The sequence below is a fragment of the Pipistrellus kuhlii genome, unplaced genomic scaffold (assembly GCF_014108245.1).
Source record: "Pipistrellus kuhlii isolate mPipKuh1 unplaced genomic scaffold, mPipKuh1.p scaffold_m20_p_7, whole genome shotgun sequence".
NCBI classification, from domain to species: Eukaryota; Metazoa; Chordata; class Mammalia; order Chiroptera; family Vespertilionidae; genus Pipistrellus; species Pipistrellus kuhlii.
Window position 1 is genome coordinate 67,143,302 of NW_023425573.1, and position 20,122 is coordinate 67,163,423.

Consider the following 20,122-nt stretch of genomic DNA (forward strand, 5'->3'; position numbering starts at 1 on the left):
AAGCAGGGAGCCAGTTTTGTACCAAACATAAAACAGATAAAAAGTCCTTAGTATCTAGATCAGTATATTCACATATGAAAGAAGAGTCATCATGTCACTCTAACATCCAAAAGAGCCATCCCTGCAGAACCAAAGAACTGAGAATCTGCAGTACCAGCGTGTCCTGTCCCTCGTTCTGAGCCCCAAGTTCTTAAGATAAGAGCATTGTATTTTTGAGATTCTGATCCTGGATTACACACATTACATACAAATTAGCAGTAACCAACACAAAAGGAAAATAGAAAAAATAAAGAAAAATGACTTTGTTTCTTACAGAGAAAATATCATGTATACACCACATATCACATGGCCATACTGTCTAAGAGCTTCTGCATGTTGGTACTGTCTTTTGTTTCGATTTACTCTATAATTTGTTCAAGAAAATTTCTAATTGTAACTCATATCCAAAAATAGAATTAAAAGAAGTTATACTACATAGAGAAAGGACTTGAAGAGAAACTGGGAGAGAATCAATAGATGAATGCTAGCAAAAAGGCAGAAGAGAAAATAATTTGTGACTTACTACTGTTCTCTGCTTTAATTCCTTATAATTCTAAGTATCAAGGGTACAAAACTTTCTGATAAAATTTTTTAAAATAAAAGAGATGATTAACTGTCAAGTAAAAACTATTCAAATGTAGAGTTGGATTTAAATTTCTGGCTTTGCTTATTAGTAGGTAACCCTAGTCAAGTTATTTCAGTTTACTAGTTTTGTTTTGTTGTTTTGTTGTTTAATGTTTTTATTGATTTGAGAGAAAGGGAGAGGGAGAGATAGAAATATTAGTGACAAGAGAATCATTGATCAGCTGCCTCCTGCACACTCACCACGAGGGACTGAGTCTGCAACCTGGGAATCGAACCTTGACCTCCTGGTTCATGGGTCGACATTCAACCACTGAGCTATGCTAGTTCGGCCGCATTTTTTGGTTGGGAGCAGAAAGGCAAGTCAGATTCAAAGGGCAAGAAGGAAGTGACACACCATTGCTTGCTTTGAAGATGGAGGGGCTCTGTGAGAAGGACCGCAGGCAGCCTCTAGGAGCACAGTGGCCCTTCAGCTACAGTCAGTCAGGAAATGTGGACCTCAGACCCACAACTGCAAGCAACTGAGATCTGCCAATAACTGGAATGAGCCCAGAAATACCCCCCCCCAACCCCCGGGCTTCAGGTAAGGGTCCAGTCTAGCCAACACCTTTGAAATCCTAAACAGAGAGGTTACTTGAGCCCAAACTAATTTCTAACCTACAGATCTGGTATCTACAACTGAGTTGATAATTGGGTATTGTGTTACACTCCAAATTTGTGGTAATATGCTCTGCAGCAATAAAAAACTAATACATTACTTCATAAGTAAAGTATAAACTGCCAAAGCGCCATTATTCAATAAAAGTCACTATTTCATTTCAAATAGCAAAGAACTGAAATTACATAATATATACCAGAAAGCTTACCATTACACATGCACACATAACAAAGGAGAGAAACAAATTTGGTTTATTAAAAGAAAATAACCTTTGTTTTATATTTTTGGTATCAATTTGATAGCTAGATTTGGCTTTAAATAAAAATAATTATTTTTAAAAATTCAGCCTTTATTCCCTCACTGACTCCTGCTAGACTGCTCCCATCCCTTGCCCCAAACCTTCACCACCCTATTGTCTGTCTCCATGAGTTATACACGTATGTATAATGCATATAAGTTCTTTGGTTGATCTCTTTCCACCTACCCACTCATCTCAAATAGATTTTATTTGAGGGACACCTTTCACCTATTTTTTTTTTAATTGTGGAAAATTTACACAAATGAAATTTAACATTTTGACCATTTTCAAGTATATAGTTCAGTGGTATTGAATATAATCATAATGCTGTACAACCATCACCACAATCAATATTATTTTCATTTTGTAAAACTTAAACTCTGAACTCATTAAACATACAATAATTATCATTCTCCCCTGATCCCAACCCCTTGCAACCACTCTCTATGATTCTGACTACCTGATATAAGTCACTCTTCTTGTGACTGGCTTATTTAACTTAGCATAATGACCTTAAGGTTCATCTATGTTGTAGCATATTGCTACAGAATTTCCTCCCTTTTTAAAGCAAAATAATATTGCATATTTGAGGGTATTATTTAATAATGTTCAATACAATGGAATATCCTTTCATTTGTTGATGGACGCATCTGGATGGATTCCATGTTTTAGCTATTGTGAATAATGATTCTATGAACATAGGGTAAATATCTACTGCAGATTTCAGCAAGTTTTTTAGCATCTATAAGACTCAGCAAAAAGAGCCTGACTTTGCTGTAATATACACTGAAACGCAGATGATGCTTTTAGGGTAGTCAGGCCAAGTAAATTGGAAATGGTCATGATTGAAGCAGCGTAGTGCTCTGGACAAAGCACATGGTGGTAGGTTAGGATTGAGTCCTGGCTGTACCACTGGATCCCTAGGTGCAGGTCTCTGAAAACGGAAGGGCAGCTCAGCTCAACTTTAAAAACTTTTTAGCTGTAACTCTTTGAATTCTATGAATCTAACTCCAAAATGGTTGATCATTACCTTGAGCTCTTCCTGCCGACTCAGAATCTTTTTGGGAAGAAATGTCATCAGATGGGTTAACAACAGAGGACATTCCTCTCTGGGGCATTTTCTTCCTCAGGGTCTTCTTCCATGAAAGGTGATGGTAGTGAAGATGGTAGTGAAGATCCACAGAAGTCCCTGGGTTTCAAATGGAAACCCGCCCACCCCCCTGAACCCAAATACACAGTTTCTAAAGACTAGAAATGGCGCCCAATGATAGACCGTGTTGATTCTTTTCTTAGAAATGTCATGGTTCCTCTCTGGTGAAAGTGAACTGGCTCAGGTTCTTTCTTCCCATTGTCTGTAGGGCCAGGACCAGCCAGGCACTGCTCTGGGCTGTATGTTTCTGCTGTCATGTCACGGAAGGCCTGTGCTCTTGGAACACAGTCAAGAGGCAGGGAGCCTAGTTTCCCTAATCATTTGGTTAGAGTAGCTTCCACAGTTTAATGATTGTTTTCCTTCACCAGTACTGCTGCGTTTCTCTTAGGCTTATGCATCTTACATCCTCACAGGCCTGTCAATGGGAGCTTGTTGAGATGTAGAAATTTTTTTGGGGGGGTAGGGGGGGCGGGGGATGTCTCAGCAACCTACTTTTGTCCGTTTTGTGGTTTTGCAGTCAGCCCTGTTTGCTTCCTTAAAGTTGTCAACTTTAAAACTGCTCTGGCAGCTTCAATTCCTTGTCCCCTTCTCTCGTGGGTGTGCAGTTTATAGGAGATACTCCTGGGAGGTAGGGGTGTCTTGGAGGTGGACTGGGGACTGAGAAAGCCCTCCTGGCTAGCTTCATTGATGTCACATGTAAGAAATCATTGTTAAATCCAATGTCATAAAATCTCTCCCATATGTTTTCTTCTAAGACTTTTATTTGAGCTCTTTAGTTTAGGGTCTTGGAAAATTCATGCATTGGACGGGGGAGGTCCCTCAGACAAGCCTGCCCCCTATCATAGTCTGGGAATCCTCAGGGGCAGGAGGTGACCCAGAGATCAGGGGAAGGCAACACGCGGATTGGCCAGACCCGACTGCGTGCAGGCTTGGTCTTGCCATGCACCTGCTGCCCCAGTGGGGCTGAGGGGACTGGGTACTGCCATCTTATGGCTGTGGGAACCACCATCTTTGAGGGCGTGGCAGTCAATTAGCATATTCCCTCCTTATTGGCTGTGGGCACCACCATCTTTGTGATGACGTGAGAGTCAATTAACACATTCCCTTTTTATTAGATAGGCCTAGAGGCCCAGTGCATGAAATTCGTGCACAGGTGGGGTGGGGGGGTGTGTCCCTCAGCCCAGCCTGCACCCTCTCCAATCTGGGACCCCTCGAGGGATGTCTGACTTCCCGTTTAGGCCGGATCCCACCTAAACGGGGAGGCTGACATCCCTCTAGGGGTCCCAAATTGGAGAGGGTGTAGGCTGGACTGAGGGACACCCCCAACCCTGTGCACGAATTTCATGCACCAGGCCTCTAGTATTACAATAAACACACAACTGTTTTTTTTAATTTACTGCCCTGTAAATTTGAAAGCAAAGAGAAACAAAACTGTTTAATGATTTCAGTATGTTGGTCTTTAGTTTAACTTTAAACAGATTTAAAATTTACTTCAGAATATGAATCTGAAAAATCCTCAAAATACTTTATCTTAGTTACTACTCCAAACCAGGGAGCTTTACAACTAGTAACAAAGTAAACAAGGTGGTTAGGTCTATTTAATGTTTCATTATGGTCAAAGGAAAGAAAGTACTGACATCATAAACCATGAGATTTATTATATTGTTAAGAAATAACAGTAATCCTTGTGTTACATTGTGTGATAGCATAAAAATAACCATAAATATAACACTCAATTAATATGATATCTAACTTATTACAAAAAGAGGATCAATTGCTATTCTAATTATTATGAACAGAATTAACTGAATGGTTGACCTTTCAAGTAAGGCCCTTAATACACCTTGAAGAGTGTAATATTTCAAACTATTTTTCGAGGTAACAGTAAGGACTAATAGTAATTATGTGGGAGAATATAAACTAGAGGCCTGGTGCACTTAATTTGTGCACAGGGTGGTGGGGTGGTGTGGGGGTGTGTTTCTCAGTCCAGCCTGCACCCTCCCTAATCTGGGACCCCTGAAAGGATGTCCTACTGCCGGTTTACAGGGATTAGGCCTAAACCAGCAGTCAGACATTCCTCACAACCTGGGACTGCTGGTTCCAGCCACTCACCTGCCTGCCTGCCTCTAACCACTCTGCCTGCCGGTATGCTCGCCCCCAACTACCAGCTTGCTTGCCCCCAAATGTGCCACCAGCCATATCACCCCCAACTGCCCCGGGCAAGCCTGCTCACCCCCAACTGCCTCCCTGCTGGCATGCTTGCCTCCATTTTACCTCCTCATTGGCCTGCTCACCTCCAACTGCCCCCTCGCAGACCTGCTCACTCCAAACTACTCCCCCCCGCTGTCCTGATCACCTCCAAATGACCCCCACTGATGGCCAGCTCACCCCCAACTGCCTCTCCCCCCCTTGCTGGTCTGCTTACTCCCAATGGCCCCTGCCATCCCATCCTGGCCTGATTACTACCTGGCTGCCCAAGGTCCCAGCCCCTCATTTTTTTTTTTTTTCCAGTGCCTCCTTGAGTGGAGGCCAGGCCAGGCTGGAAGGAAGTACCTAGGATTTATTTATCTTCTATAATTTGAAAATTTGTAGCCTTCAGTGGAGGCCAGGGCTGGCGAGGGCAGGAAGTTTAGCTTCCTCCATCACTGAGGGCAACCCAAGACTCCTGCTTGCTCCAGCACCATGGCTGGCCGTAATCTTGGTTGGGTTAATTTGCATACTCTCTCTTGATTGGCTAGTGGGCATGGCTTGTGGGTGTAGCAAAGTGATGATTTATTTTCATGTTTCTCTTTTATTAGTATAGATTAAAGTGTTAAATATCTAGCCAAAGTTCAGGAGCGGTGAAAACAACAGAGGTTAGGTTGATAATTTCCACTGGAATAATAACAGAAAAAACAATTTTCTGAGTTGAAATAGTGGACTTTTAAAAAAGTTGCTATTATTAAATATTAACAAAGGACTATAAAGATAGGCAACTTAATACAAAGAACAAAACCTACTCCATTGAAATTTGGGGGCAAGTAAAGAAATCATCTTTACTTTTCATTATCAAAGGAAAAGAATCTATATTGCATGATAACAAAATCTGAGGAGCCAAATAGTTGTGCTAATGTTAATAATAAAACAATTGGGATAATAATAATAATTATTATTATTTGTCAGTGCTCACTAAAGGATGTTTTCATTGATGAGAGAGAGAGAGAGAGAGAGAGAGAGAGAGAGAGAGAGAGAGAGAGAGAGAGAGAGAGAGAGAGAGAGAGAAGAACAACATCAATGTGAGAGAAACATCCACTGGTTGCCTACCATACATTCCCTGAACAGTAATCAAATTTTGGTGTATGAGACGATGCTCTAACCAACTGAGACACCTGTCCAGGGCAAAGGTATATTATTAATAGCATCTACCATTGCTAGGCTCTAACTATGTACCAGTTAAATTACATACATCATTTTTATCTGTTAGACCCGTGGTCGGCAAACTGCCGCTTATGAGCCACAAGCAGCTCTTTGGCCTCTTGAGTGTGACTCTTCCACAAAATACCACAGCCTGGGCGAGTCTATTTTGAAGTGGCATTAGAAGTTTAAAAAATTTGGCTCTCAAAAGAAATTTCAATCGTTGTACTGTTGATATTTGGCTCTATTGACTAACGAGTTTGCCGACCACTGTCAATAGCAAAACAGTTGAGATTTTTATGATTTTAAATAGAGAGACTTTATTCAGCCCTTTAAACAGAAACATCTTTGCATTTTTATCCCATTTACCTCAAGTTGGAGAAGTGTGGCCTGTACCATGAGTTTTTCTGATAATATTATTGGGTTGGCATTGCTTTTTTTATCCCTTACTTTCCCTTTTTAAGTAAATGCAAAAGAAACTTGATGTAAAAGTCTCATCTTAATTATCAAAGGCCTTATTACAGAAACTGAGAATATATTAAACACCCACTTCAACAGGAGATATATATATATGTATATGAGGCTGTTCATGCATTCTGACATTTAAAGCCTAGTTAACAAAAATCAGTTCTCTTTTATCCTCCACAAAAAGGGTTAACAACACAATTTGAACTGGCCATCCTATTGTTCAACAAATAGTTGAACAATAGTTTATGAAGAGAGGGTTTGTTTGAACTTTTCCAAAATATGCTTTGGATAATGTTCATATGCACATATAAACAGATGAATACTCTCAGACAAAGCATTTGCCAAGTACAAAGATACAACTGTAAAAAAAGTGAGAAAGTTGAGTTTGAATCTTTAATAAGTAAGCAGAACACAAGGTTCCTAATTTTATATTTCAAATAAATGACAGTAAAAAAAATCAACAATTTACCTAAATTTAATCTAAGAAATCTACCTCTGAGAAAAATCACACAATAAAAGCCATACAAATAAGTTATACAAAAGGAAACAAAATAACCGCCACCCCAATTATCCTGTATTAAAAATAGTAGTCTAACATATTAAATTTTTTCTGGATTTAGAAGTCTGACACCTCATTAATACAAAGTTTCAAATACCTAATGATCATAGAAAAGTTAACATATAACTTAAAAGTTTGTTGTAATAGAAATAGTGTATGGCAGTAGAAAAGTTACTAAGCAAAAAATCTTTTCATAATTATTTGGGATATTCATTTAGAACAATTTAGAACTTCAGGCAATCATGTGGGAAAATTATCTTCTTGACATTAACACACACTAATTGAATTAGCTCTAAAGTAATCTTAAGAAATTCTTAAGTAGTCCTAAAATTTATATAAAAATATACATTTTTAAAGAGTAATGCATCACATGGTAGAATTATTTATAAAAGAAAAGACCAAGGAGCTCTGAGATCATCTCTAGTTGGAACTGTCTAAAGCACATGTGTCAAACACAAGGCCCGCGGGCCAAATCCGTCCCGCCAGGCCTTGCAATGTGGCCCACACCGCGCTGTCATCACTGCACTCCGCTGCGTTTCCATCACAATGACAGTTTATGACTGTTCAGTAAACCATTCGGCCCGCGATTTAAGCTGGATTTTAGATTTTGGCCCCTTCTCTGATTGAGTTCGACACCCCTAGTCTAAAGTGAGGTCTAATGTTTGCCGGCCTGTCTCTAGTTTGAAGAAATTATTTTTTTTGCTAGAGGCCCGGTGCACGAATTCGTGCACCAGTGGGGGCCCGGATTGCGAAAGGGCACAGGCCAGGCTGAAGGACCCCACCTATGCACAGTCAGGGTCAGGGAAGAACTTGGGAGGTTGACCTGCTGGGGAGGGACCAAGGGAGGGCTCTAGGATGTGTCTGGCCCAACTTGCTCAGTTCTGTTAGGTCAGACCCCAGCAGCAAGCTAACCTATCAGTTGGAGTGACTGCCCCCTGGTGTTCAGTGCATATCATAGTGAGTGGCTCAGCAGACTTAGCATATCACGCTTTGATTGGTTGAACAGATGACTGGACGACCAGACATTTAGCATATTAGGCTTTTATTATATAGTATGTAAATACTTTCCTTAATAGACAGTAGAAAATCGTAAGATTTCTTTATGGTATAAAAGAAGCTATGACAACCATTCATTTAAAAATGAGTTTTTTCTAAATAAACTACTAAGGGGACAGTTGGAAAATTAAGACTTGGAAATGGATGAAATGTACGGTTCTTCAGGAAAACATTTCCATTATCCTAAGTTACTTTAAATATTACTCTGCTGAAGCAAGACAATAGATATAAGTTATATTCATGGTAGCTGACTTTCAGGAATGACAGGAAAGAAATTTTTGGTTTATTCAAAATTCTTAATAGGAAACCTACATTATAATTGGTACACACATCTAAATTTGAGTAAAAATAATAGTTCTAATTTAAAATTAAACTTTTAGGCAGTATCTTATAGGTACCAAAGAAAGATGAAATACCTAAGTAGTATGCTAGAAAAAAAAGACATTTTATAATAGGTAATACCAGAGTAAGATGAAAGATAACCAGTTGATTTTATTTTACATTAGGTAAAATTTTTTTCCTAGTTTTATCTACTTCTATTCCTAATATCCATTACTTAAATCTCTTCTGTATTAAGTTATTTAGACTCTAAGTCCCTTGCCAGACACTTGGCATAGAGGCATCCTTGGACCTCAAAAAGCTCCAAGTAGAGTAAATAGTCTCACATGTACACTCTTAATAAACATCTGAGTAAACTATGCATATTGTATTCAACCGTTGAACATAAAATTAATTCTCATATTCTCTGTTTCTCTTTTCGATCTTTACAGAAACCATGCCCATTTTTGTTTACTATAATACTAGGAGCCCAGTGTACGAAATCACACGACCCCGCCCACCCACCTGCTCCCCTGCCTTGACATTGCCTCTCCATGCTCCAGTGCGCCTGGCCCAGCCCCTTACCCCTCTGTCATTCTCTGACCATTTCAAGCCCCGTCCTCAGTCCCTCAAGTCTCCTCAGTCTGGTTCTGCCTTCTCCAGGCATCTCCCCGCTTCTGCCCCATCTCCGGAGCAATGTGGCGGCTCTGCCTGTCATGGCACTGGAGGGGAGCGTGGAAGCCTCTCACTTGCTGCGCTGTGCTCCTTCCCCTGGTAGGTGGGCGGTGGGGTGCTCTGAGTACAGTGGGTGGCAAAGGACTGGTGGTGGTGGGGTGCTATGGTCTCTCATACCTGCCCTCCCCAGTATGGGATGGTTCCACCTCCTCTGGACACCTCCCTGCTTCCGCCTGTCTCCAGAGCAATGCCCCGCCGTGCACAAGCAGGCAGCCTCCTGCAATCGTTCGTTAAGGTGTCCTGACCATTAGCATATTAGCTCTTTATTAAAATGATTTTCTTGGCATAGAATAGGTTTTCAGTAAGTGTTTGGAGAATGCATGAAACTTTCCTATAGTACCAACAACTGGGCTATAATCTAGTGATAGTGATCATTAAAATGTTTTTATACTTATAGACAAGAGCAACACAACAGACCTGGGAGGAAATGCAATAATCCAAATTAATCACTTGTTTGGTAAGCATAAACTGGAAGCGTGAACATCAGGTATAGAAAAGAGACTAAAAGGAAATATTTTAGTACTTCAATCAGAAATGCACTAAGATTGATGCTGCCATCACTCAGTGTACTAACTACAGGCATGGCAATTTTTTTGTTTTAAGAAGTGCTATTACTAAGAATGACTAAAAAAAAAAAAAAATAGTATTTCTCCCAATTTGTTAGATAATTACAACTTGACTATACTTACCTAATAGGCCTGCTTTTTCATAGGTATATGAGTTACTATCATTTTGACACATAATAGGTAATAAAAAGTTTCTGACTGAATTAATAAAATAACTTTAAAAAGACCCTTCTTTACTTATATAAAATGAAGGTATAATTTTTAGCATGTAGCCCTCTAGTCTTTAGGATACAGAATTATAGAATATTTCTGCCAGAAGTAGAATTCTATATTCATAGAGTTAAACCAAAACAGAAGTGTTAAAAGATATTTTAAGATAACTTTTTGTGGTAAACTAAGGGACTACCTTTAGTAAGGATCCAATTCCACGTCCCTTGAATCTTGACTGGCTTTATTGATATGTGTCATCAAAAGACAACAGAGGAAGTGACATTCTGGGACTTCTGAGTCTAGTCAAAAGAGACCTTACAGCTTTGCTTGACTCTTTGGACATTCTTTCTGGGACCCCCGAGTCACCATAATAAGTCTAACTCCCTTGGGGCCTACATGCTGGAGGGACCATTGGTAGATGCTCCCATTTTCATCTAGCCTACATTCCAGCCATTTGTCTAAAATAGTTTTAGAACTTCCAGTTAAATATTAGGGAGGGCCTTCTTTTGACTCCCTGTGAAATGGAAACTGCACCCAACTGAGCCCTGTTCCATTTTTCAACTCACAAATCATGTTTAAAAAAGAAAACACAATAGAGTTTTAGTAAATTCTGTTTGAAAATTGCTGGCCCTTTGCTGGAGCACCTAGAAGTAAATACTTTAAGTACTATTTGAAACAATTTTACCTATCTTGAATCTTGACCAATTCCTCAATTTCCTTCTATGCCTGGAATTAAAAGCCTTCACAGTGGTTAGTTCTAGTCTTTATATATGTGTAACATCAAAAGCCTTAAGTGGTTTTTTTGTCCTCTCCAATCTTTTTTCTCAATCATGGTTGATAGCTTCCCCTGAAGGCTGTTTGTGCCAAAAGAACATCTGCAGTTCCCATCTCTCTATTCTTCTAATCTCTAAGAGCTGTTTGGTTAAATTCTGAACTCAAACAATACTGATTAGGGGCAGAGTGGAATAAAAACGTAGAAAGCCAATAAAAAAAATATTGCTACACAGAAATGAAATTACATGAAACAAGAAAATAAAAGAATTTGACCCCACAGCTAATCCAAATGGCTCAAAAACTGGCTGATAAGCATATCTCAATGGGGCAGCTTATCTTGAAAGTGAGTTTTCTATGAAGAAGGTAATTATATATAGAATATTCAGCATTTGTATCCAGAGAGAAAAATCCTATTTACCTGAAAATCAATATTGTTGTCAATACAATGTTCATTCTTCTCTGCTAAAATCTTCCCATAGTTCTCTGATTTGGTAAGAGTTTCAACTGTGGTTGTATCTTTCACTTCTGCCTCCAAGTCCTTCATTGTTTCAGTTTCATTTTTTACAGTAACAATATCAGACATCCTCATCAGCAAAGGTTATTTTAGAATTCTACAGGGAACCTGAAGCCTTAGGAAAAAAGAAAAGAAAAAAAAATTAATTTAACATTTCTTACATTGAGTTATTACATAATACTGACTAAGTACTTTCTGTGTCCCAGAAATAATGCTGGGTATACCCAGAGAAAAGCAAAACTGCTTTCAAGGAATATATTAGTGCCAGACCAGCTCAAATTAAAGAAAAAAAATCAATACAATTGAGATAAAAACTGTAATAAGGGCATGAGGTGGTTTTCATGCACAGACCACCTGTGGAAGTTCTTAAGAAACATTAGCCATATTGAGATAGGAAGCAATGGTTGGGGTATGATAAATGTATATTTAGATAACATTAGAAATTTTTTTCTATAAATGAATAATATAAATATCATCCTGTGAGAAAATATTTTCCTATTATGAGTTTTGTCTAGATTTCTCAAAATCTAAGTTTCTTAAATTACGCTGCAATTATGAAATATTAAATAAATAAAAAGCAACATTTTATACAAAATACAGTTGAATATCTGGATTGATAACTGTTTGGCTTTATGAATCAAGAATTTAAAACTTTAAAAAAAATATTTTATTTATTTTTTACAGAGAAGAAGGGAGAGAGATAGAGAGCTAGAAACGTCGATGAGAGAGGAACATCGACCAGCTGCCTCTTGCACACCCCCAACCGGAGATGTGCCCGCAACCAATGTACATGCCCTTGACCGGAATTGAACCTGGGACCTTTCAGTCCGCAGACAAACCGGCTTTGGCAAGAATTTAAAACTCTCTTGATTTGCCTTAACTGGATTGGCTCAGTGAATAGAGTGTCGGCCTGCGGACTGAAAGACTCAAGGTTCAATTCCGGTCAAGGGCATGTACCTTGGTTGCACGCACAACCCTAGTAGGGAGTGTGCAGGAGGCGGCTCTATCATTGATGTTTCTAACTCTCTATCCCTCTCCCTTCCTCTCCGTGAAAAAAAAAAAAAAAAAAAGAAAAACAATAAAATTTATTTATTATTTTTTTAAATAAATTTTTTATTGATTTTACACAGAGAGAAATTGAGAGGGATAGAGAGTTAGAAACATCGATGAGAGAGAAACATCGACCAGCTGCCTCTTGCCCACCCCCGAATGGGGATGTGCCCGTAACCAATGTATTGATACATGCCCTTGACCGGAATCGAACTCGGGATCTTTCATTCCGCAGGCCAACGCTCTATCCACTGAGCCAAACCGGTTTCGGCAATAAAATATATTTAAAATCCCGTTGTCCCCCCCCCTCCCCCACACAAAAACAACCCACTCTCCTGATTTATGTGATTCAATGCCAAACAATACATATTACCAGAAGGTCTAGTAAATGGACTCTGTAGGAGAGCAAGCAGATAAGATGGCAATATATTTAATGTTTTTAGCGAGTTTAAAAAAACACTGAAGACTTTACACTGAATATCAAATAAAAATGTATCAGAGATATCTATCATTTTAGAAAATGTAAACTTGAAGTTGATGTAAACAACTTTTTCTTCCCAAGAAACAAGAAACACCAATCAGAAAGGATATATGCATCCCTATGTTCATAGCAGCACAATCTATAATAGCAAGAATTTGGAAACAGCCTAGGTGCCTGTCAGCAGATGACTGGATCAAAAAACTATGGTATGTCTACACAATGGAATACTATGCTGCCATAAAAAAGAAGGAATAATAAAGAACATTATAAATTGATGAACCAAAAGATAGACATAGAGACAGTAAAGCAACAAGCAGACTGTCAAATTACAGTGGGGAGGGGAGGGAGATCTGGGGGAGATAAGAGATCAACCGAAGGATTTGTATACATGCATATAAGTACAACCAATGGATACAAAACTCTGGGGAGGGTGGGTATGTATGGGGGCGGGGTGCACAATGGTAAAATATGTACACAGATAATAATTTAATAAAAAAATAAAATAAAAAGAAAAAACAAAAAACAAAAATCACACAACTTTTTCTTTCTAGCTTTATGATCATGTTTAAGTTTAAAGTATATAACATGATAATATAACACAAGTATATATTGCTAAATGATTAACATAACCCATCACCTCACATAATTACCAATTTTTCTGCAGTGAGAACAAGAACAACTTATTTTGAAATGTATAAAAAAATTAAGATATACTGATGGCCAGACAGAGGAATGGATATATGTATACAAGTGCAGGTTAAAGAAAGTATGATAAAATGTTAATGGTAGAATTAGGAGTGGTTATATGTTTAATCACTGTAAAACTTTCAACTTTCCTATATTTACAAAAATTTCATGATATAAAATCTAGGGGGTAAATATATATGAAAAGTTTTAAAAAAGAGAAATAAATTCTAAAGTCACAGGTAGACTCAAATGAATAAAGAGCATGTCTACCTTGATTATACTCACTACCCAGATCAACTGTTTCATTCTAAAATCAATAAGCTAAGGAGGAAAGGTTTACTTAAAATACCCTTGGCACCTTGCTTTTTTATGATTTAAAAAATATATATATTGATTTTTTACAGACAGAAAAGGAGAGAGATAAGAGAGCTAGAAACGTCGATGAGAGAGGAACATCGACCAGCTGCCTCTTGCACACCCCCTATGGGATGTGCCCGCAACCAAGGTACATGCCCTTGACCGGAATCAAACCTGGGACCCTTCAATCGCAGACTGACGCTCTACCGCTGAGCCAAACCGGTTTCAGCGGCACCTTGCTTTTTATGTGTAAGATTTAGAAAACAAAAATAAAAGAACAAAAGGAACTTTTTTTTCTTAAGAAGAGAGGTTACCTGATGTGTTCTATGGATTTTGGATTGTGGTGTCCCACAAAAATAAAAAAAAATAATCCAAGGTTCTTTTTCACAGTTGTCAGCCAGGATGTCAATTGTATTGAACCATCTGGAATCTGGCAGGAGGAGTCCCATGTCCTTGTCACCACTGTAGATTCCTGGACTGAAATAATCTGCCGTGGATCAAATATATCATACCTTTCAGTGGCCTAAAATGAAAAGCAATGAAAACATTTTAACAAAATATTCAAGTGAAATGGAACACTATACAGTAATTTGACAATTAAAGATATTACTTGTTGGAGATTTTTTTATTCTTGTCCTTAACAAGAGTCAGAATACTCAATTTCAACTAATTCTGACATGTATTGGTTTTGTGAGCCCAGATAAGTCACCGAGGCCACTAGAGAGTATATCAGTAAAAGCAGAAGGGAGAAGAAAGCAGGTAACTAACCTATATTTAGTACTTAGTATGTGGTCAGTGTTGTAAGGAAGATATTATTTTAGATACAGATAAGGAAAATAAAAGTTTGCCTATGATAACAACTAGGATTATCTGACTACAAGAACTATGACTTTCAGAGTTTTCTTCCAGAGCTACAGCTTCTTACACTTAAAAGACTGTAATTTTGAATAATAATCACAACCCTAGATTTTCAAAAGAATGTAGGGCTGTAATAAATCTCTTAACATTTTCTGAGAATCCCACACTGTATGTTAAAAGCAAATGTTTCCAAAGGATGAAATGACTATTTTAAAAGACATCTGAAAAGTCAATGTCAAAATTCTCTGTGTCATCTACTCCCACCCTCCAATGTCTATTTTATATTCTGGAATGTAAAGCTCTTTTTAATTAAAGTTTAGTTGACATAGTATTATATTAGTTTTAGGTACATGATAGTGACTTGACATTTATATAGCTTACAAAGTGATCACGAAAAAGCCAGTTTCCATCTGTCACCGTACAAAGTTGCTGTGATATTATTGACTGTATTTCCCATACTGTAATTTACATCCCTGTGGCCTATTAATAATTTTTTTAAATCAATCTTTATTGTTCATATTGTTACAAAGGTTCCTCATTTCTTCCCCCCTCCACCAGGTTCCCACCCCACCCTCCGCCCCCTCCCCATCCCCCATTGTCCTCATCCATAGGTGCAGTTTATGTTCAGTCTCTTCCTCCCTCCCTTTCCCCGATAGTAAATCACTTTTCAGATAGTAAATCAGTTACTTAGCATTTTCTCATATCAATAATACCATCACATGCCCAATGATACATTTCACACAAAAGACGTTTCCAAATAGGTCAACCTGCCTCATCCAGGCCCCACCCATGGCACTCACAGATCAACACCCCAGCCCTAGACTAACTCAACACATCCAGATCTAAGCCTTCATCACTTGATTCAGCAGACCCTCAAGATCCCACAAAAGTTTCCAGCCATGTCTGAGAGGCAGCCATGGGGCAGGGGCAGGCGAGGAGCGAGCTGTTCCGGGCCTGGCTGCTCTGGGCCTGGCCTCTGTCGTTCTGGTTCGTTCCACAACCAGCTGCTCCGGGTCCGGTCACCGCCGCTCCCGACCTAGTTGCTCTGGACCTGGCTGCTGCTGCTCCAGGCGTGGCCGTACCAGACCCGGCTGCTTCGGGCCTGGCCGCTCCCAGCCTGGCAGCCGCTGCTCCGGGCCTGGCCGCACAAGACCCGGCTGCTCCGGGCCTGGCCGCTCCCAGCCTGGCAGCAGCTGCTCCGGGCCTGGTCGCACCAGACCCGGTGCTCCGGGCCTGGCTGCTCCCAGCCTGGGAGCAGCTGCTCCGGGACTGGCCGCACCAGACCCGGCTGCTCCAGGCCTGGCCGCTCCCAGCCTGGCAGCCACTGCTCCGGGCCTGCTGCTCCCAGCCTGGCAACCGCTGCTTTGGGCCTGGCCGCACCAGACCCGGCTGCTCCGGGCCTGGCCGCTCCCAGCCTGGCAACCACTGCTTTGGGCCTGGCCGCACCAGACCCGGCTGCTCCGGGCCTGGCCGCTCCCAGCCTGGCAGCAGCTGCTCCGGGCCTGGCCACACCAGACCCGGCTGCTCCGGGCCTGGCCGCTCCCAGCCTGGCAGCCGCTGCTCTGGGCCTGGCCGTGTCAGACCCGGCTGCTCCGGGCCTGGCCGCTCCCAGCCTGGCAACCGCTGCTTTGGGCCTGGCCGCACCAGACCCGGCTGCTCTGGGCCCGGCCGCTCCGTGTCTGGCCGCTCCCAGCCTGGATGCTCTGGGCGTGGCTACTGCTCCCAACCCAACTGCTCTGGGCCCGGCTTCTCCGGGCCCGGCCACTCCGGGTCTGGGTGTTCCTGGACTGGCCCCCCTGGGCTTGGCTGCCTCCACCTCAGGCATGGCTGCCACTGCCCCAGGTCTGGCTGCTCCAGTGCTGGCTGTTGTTGCTCTGGTTCTGGCTGCTGCTGCCCTGGGGCCTGGCCGTTGCTGCTTTGTGCCTGGGCACTCTAGGCCTGGTCGCTGCTGTTCCAACATTCTGTCCTTTTTTTTTTTTTTTTTTTTTTAAACGCATTTATGTTGCAATGTTGGCTGGTGAGTTGAGTTCTGACTTAGTCTTTGATTTTTCAAGATCTTTGTATTCTTTCTTAAGTAATTATACTATCTTTTGTTCTCACTTGATTTCTTCACACTGTGAAGTTTGGTTTCTTCCTCCTTGTCCTGGGAGCTTAGCAGGTTGGCCTGTGGCACCCCTTTGTTCTCCGCGGGCTCCTGCGCTGCTCCAGCCTGTTGCCGGGGTCGGTCTTGGCTCCGTTGCCTACGCTCAGAGGTCGATGGCTCAGGGGCACCACCCCCCCCTTGGGGGCCCCGTCGCCCGGCTCCCTGCCAGTGCCTGGCTGGCTGGTGTCCGGCAGGGGCATTCCTCCAGTCTAGAGCTTTTTTTTTTTCCTCCTTCCCGCTAGGGGAGTCTAGGATCAGAGTCAACAGACTGTCCTCTGCGTGCAGTGCATGCGACTCTGGGGGCTCCGCTTTTCGCCACTCCCCTGGGATTCCGCCTCACAACCCCGTCTCCACCTGCCCGAGCCTGGGTCCCCAGGGTCTGGTCCAGGACTGGGGTTCAGAGCAGACCGGACTGAGGCTCAGTGCCACCGGAGGCTTTGTTTCTTCCGGCTAGGGTAATCCAGCATCAGAGTCAACATTCAGTCCTCTGCGCGCAATGTGCATGCGACTCTGGGGGCCCTGCTTTTCGCTGCTCGCTTGGGATTCTGCCTCACAGCCCTGTCTCCCCCGCCGGAACCTGGGTCCCCAGGGTCTGGCTCATAACTGGGGGTCAGCACTGCCGGTTCGGGGGTTTAGCCCAGGCTGGGGGTTTTATTTTCTTCCTGTTAGGGAACGCCAGGCAGCACCCAGCCCTCTCCTCCTCTCCGGCTGTGACCTCTCCGCGCGCAGCATGTCTCCGTACCTTGGGCTTTTTTTTCAGCTCCTCTGATTTTCCTTCTGGTTTTCTTTCCTTCTTGTTGTAGAATTTCCAGTCAGTCGACTACCTGTAGCTCTGGGCGATGTCCACTCTACATTTTAGTTGTATTCCATTGAAATTGTTGTGTGCTACTGCGGTTGGTGTCTACCCGAGCAGCCATCTTGGATCTTCTCCTCTAATTAATAAATTTTTATCTCGTAACCTCTTTTTACTGTTTTGCCCAGCCCATCCCCCGCTGGCAACTATCAGTTTTCTTGTATCTATGTGTTTGTTTGTTTAGTTTTTGGATTCCACACGTAAGTTAAATGATACACTGTTTGTCTTTTTCTGACTTATTAAACTTAGCATAATACCGTCTAGTTCTATCCATGTAGTCACGAATGGAAAAATTTAATTTTCATGGCTGAGGAATATTCCTGTGTGTTTGTGTGAGTGTGTGTGTGTGTGTGTGTGTGTGTGTGTGAGAGAGAGAGAGAGAGAGAGAGAGAGAGAGAGAGAGAGAGAGGGAGGGAGAGAGAGAAAACACACACAGTCCAACAGATCCATGTATATACACACCGAGGGTGGAAACACACAAAATTTATTATTTTGTTATTGTATTATGTTCCACATGGAGTGTAAATCTACTTTTTTCTCACCCTGTGTGTGTGTGTGTATGTATGTATGTGTATATATATATATATATCCATTTTTATTTAAAGTGATTGATAGGTATGTACTTATTGCCATTTTAGTTGTTTTCATACTAGAGATATAAATGGTTGGTTTACTATCTTCACCATTGTTTGCCTTCACTAGTGAGATTATTTTCTTTCGAATATTTTACTTCTGGTTTTGACCTTTATTTCTCACTTAAAGAATTCTTTTTACTGTTTCTTGTAATGCTAGTTTAATACTGATAAACTCCTTTAGCTTTTGCTTTTTTGAGAAAATCTTGATGTCTCAATTCTGAATTGATAACCTTGCTGTGTAGAATAGTCTTGGTTGTAGATTTTCCCCCTTCATCATGTTGACTATATTATGCCATTCCTTTCTGGCCTGCAAAATTTCTTGATGAAAAATTTGCTGATAATCTTACAGCATTCCTGTGTATATTAGTTTTCTATCGCTGTTTTAAAGATGCTCTCCCTTTAACTTCTACCAATTTTAAATGTAATGTAATGTATCTTGGTGTGGGTCTCTTTGGTTAATCTTGTTTGAGACTCTCTGCTTCCTAGACTTGGATGCCATTTACTTCATCAGGTTAGGGAAGTTTTCAGCCATTATTTCTTTAAATAGGTTTTTTTTTGTCCCTTTTTCTCTTCTGCAACTCAAATGATTTGAATGTTAGTATGCTTGATGTTATCCCAGAGATCCCTTATGCTATTCTCATTTTTAAAAAATCCTCATAATTTTTAATTCTTTTTCTTTTTGATCATCCAATTGCTTGACTTCTATTATCCTGTCTTCATGATTGCTGATCCATTCTTCTGCATCATCTGATCTGCTGTTGATTCCCTCCCATGTACTTTTCGTTTTAGTTGTTATATTTTTCAGTTATGATAGATTCAACAGTTTATCACTGTTCAAAGTTTGATAAGCATCTTTATAAATATTACTTTGAAATCTTTAGTGGACAGTTTACCTCTGTTTCATTTAGTTGTTTTTCTTCTGGGGTTTTATCTCTTTTTCTTTTGTTTGGAACACATTCTTTTCTCTCCTCATTTTCCCTCTTTTTTCCATGTACAATATTAGGTAGAGGTCAGCTACATCTCCTGGTCTTGAAAAGTGGCCTAATTTAGAAGGTGTTCTATGGGGCCCAGTGGTGGAATCTTCCCTTGTCACCAAAGTCAAGTGCTCCAGAGGTGTTCCCCTGGGTGAACTAGTGTGGTCCTCTTTTGTGGTTGGGCCACAACTTCTATAGACACACTGGCAAGTGATGCTGGTTCCTGGCACATCTGGCTGTGAGTCCTGGCCACAACTATGGTTGGCTCACTAGTAATTAAAGCAGGCCTTCAGTGTGGCTGGCTATGATGCCAAGTCTTAATTCTTGTAGACACACTGATACGTGTGTGGTGCCAACTGAGACTGCCCATTGAACGTGGCACGGCAGGAGCTGCTTTAGTGGGGAGTTAGCCTGGGTGAGTCCTCAGAAAAAAGCTAGGGTACGGTGAACAGTGTTAGCAAGATTAATGGAGTGTCAGAAATGGTGCATGTCAACATCGGACCAACTAGGTAGAATGGAGTAAAGAAAAAGGAAAAATAACCCCTTTAGCACTTGAATCAGGAGAAAATTCCAACATGTACCTGTCCGTCCTATACATATCTTATATAGTCACTGTATCACCTTCATGTATGACCTAGGTGCTCTATAAATTGCTGCCTCTGTTCTGAGACTCAGAAAGAGCACAACCATGGTTTCCTACAGCCCTTTGGCTCTCTGGTTTTCAAAGCCAGATGTTAATGTTGACTCCTCTTCCTGGAGCAAGT

General features: G+C 41.1%; 1 protein-coding gene across 14 annotated transcripts in view; it reads right to left on the bottom strand.

Moving 5' to 3' along the window:
* The window catches only part of R3HDM1 (R3H domain containing 1), a 168,176-nt gene that overhangs the window by 84,612 nt on the left and 63,442 nt on the right, over window positions 1-20,122 (bottom strand). For all 14 annotated transcript variants that reach the window (XM_036420858.2, XM_036420857.2, XM_036420859.2 and 11 more), the window contains exons 2-3: window positions 14,210-14,418; window positions 11,225-11,435 (exon numbers count right to left, since the gene is read on the bottom strand). In XM_036420858.2, the coding sequence (XP_036276751.1) occupies window positions 11,225-11,395 (171 nt within the window). In that variant the 5' untranslated portion in view covers window positions 11,396-11,435; window positions 14,210-14,418. The remainder of the gene's footprint in view (window positions 1-11,224; window positions 11,436-14,209; window positions 14,419-20,122) is intronic.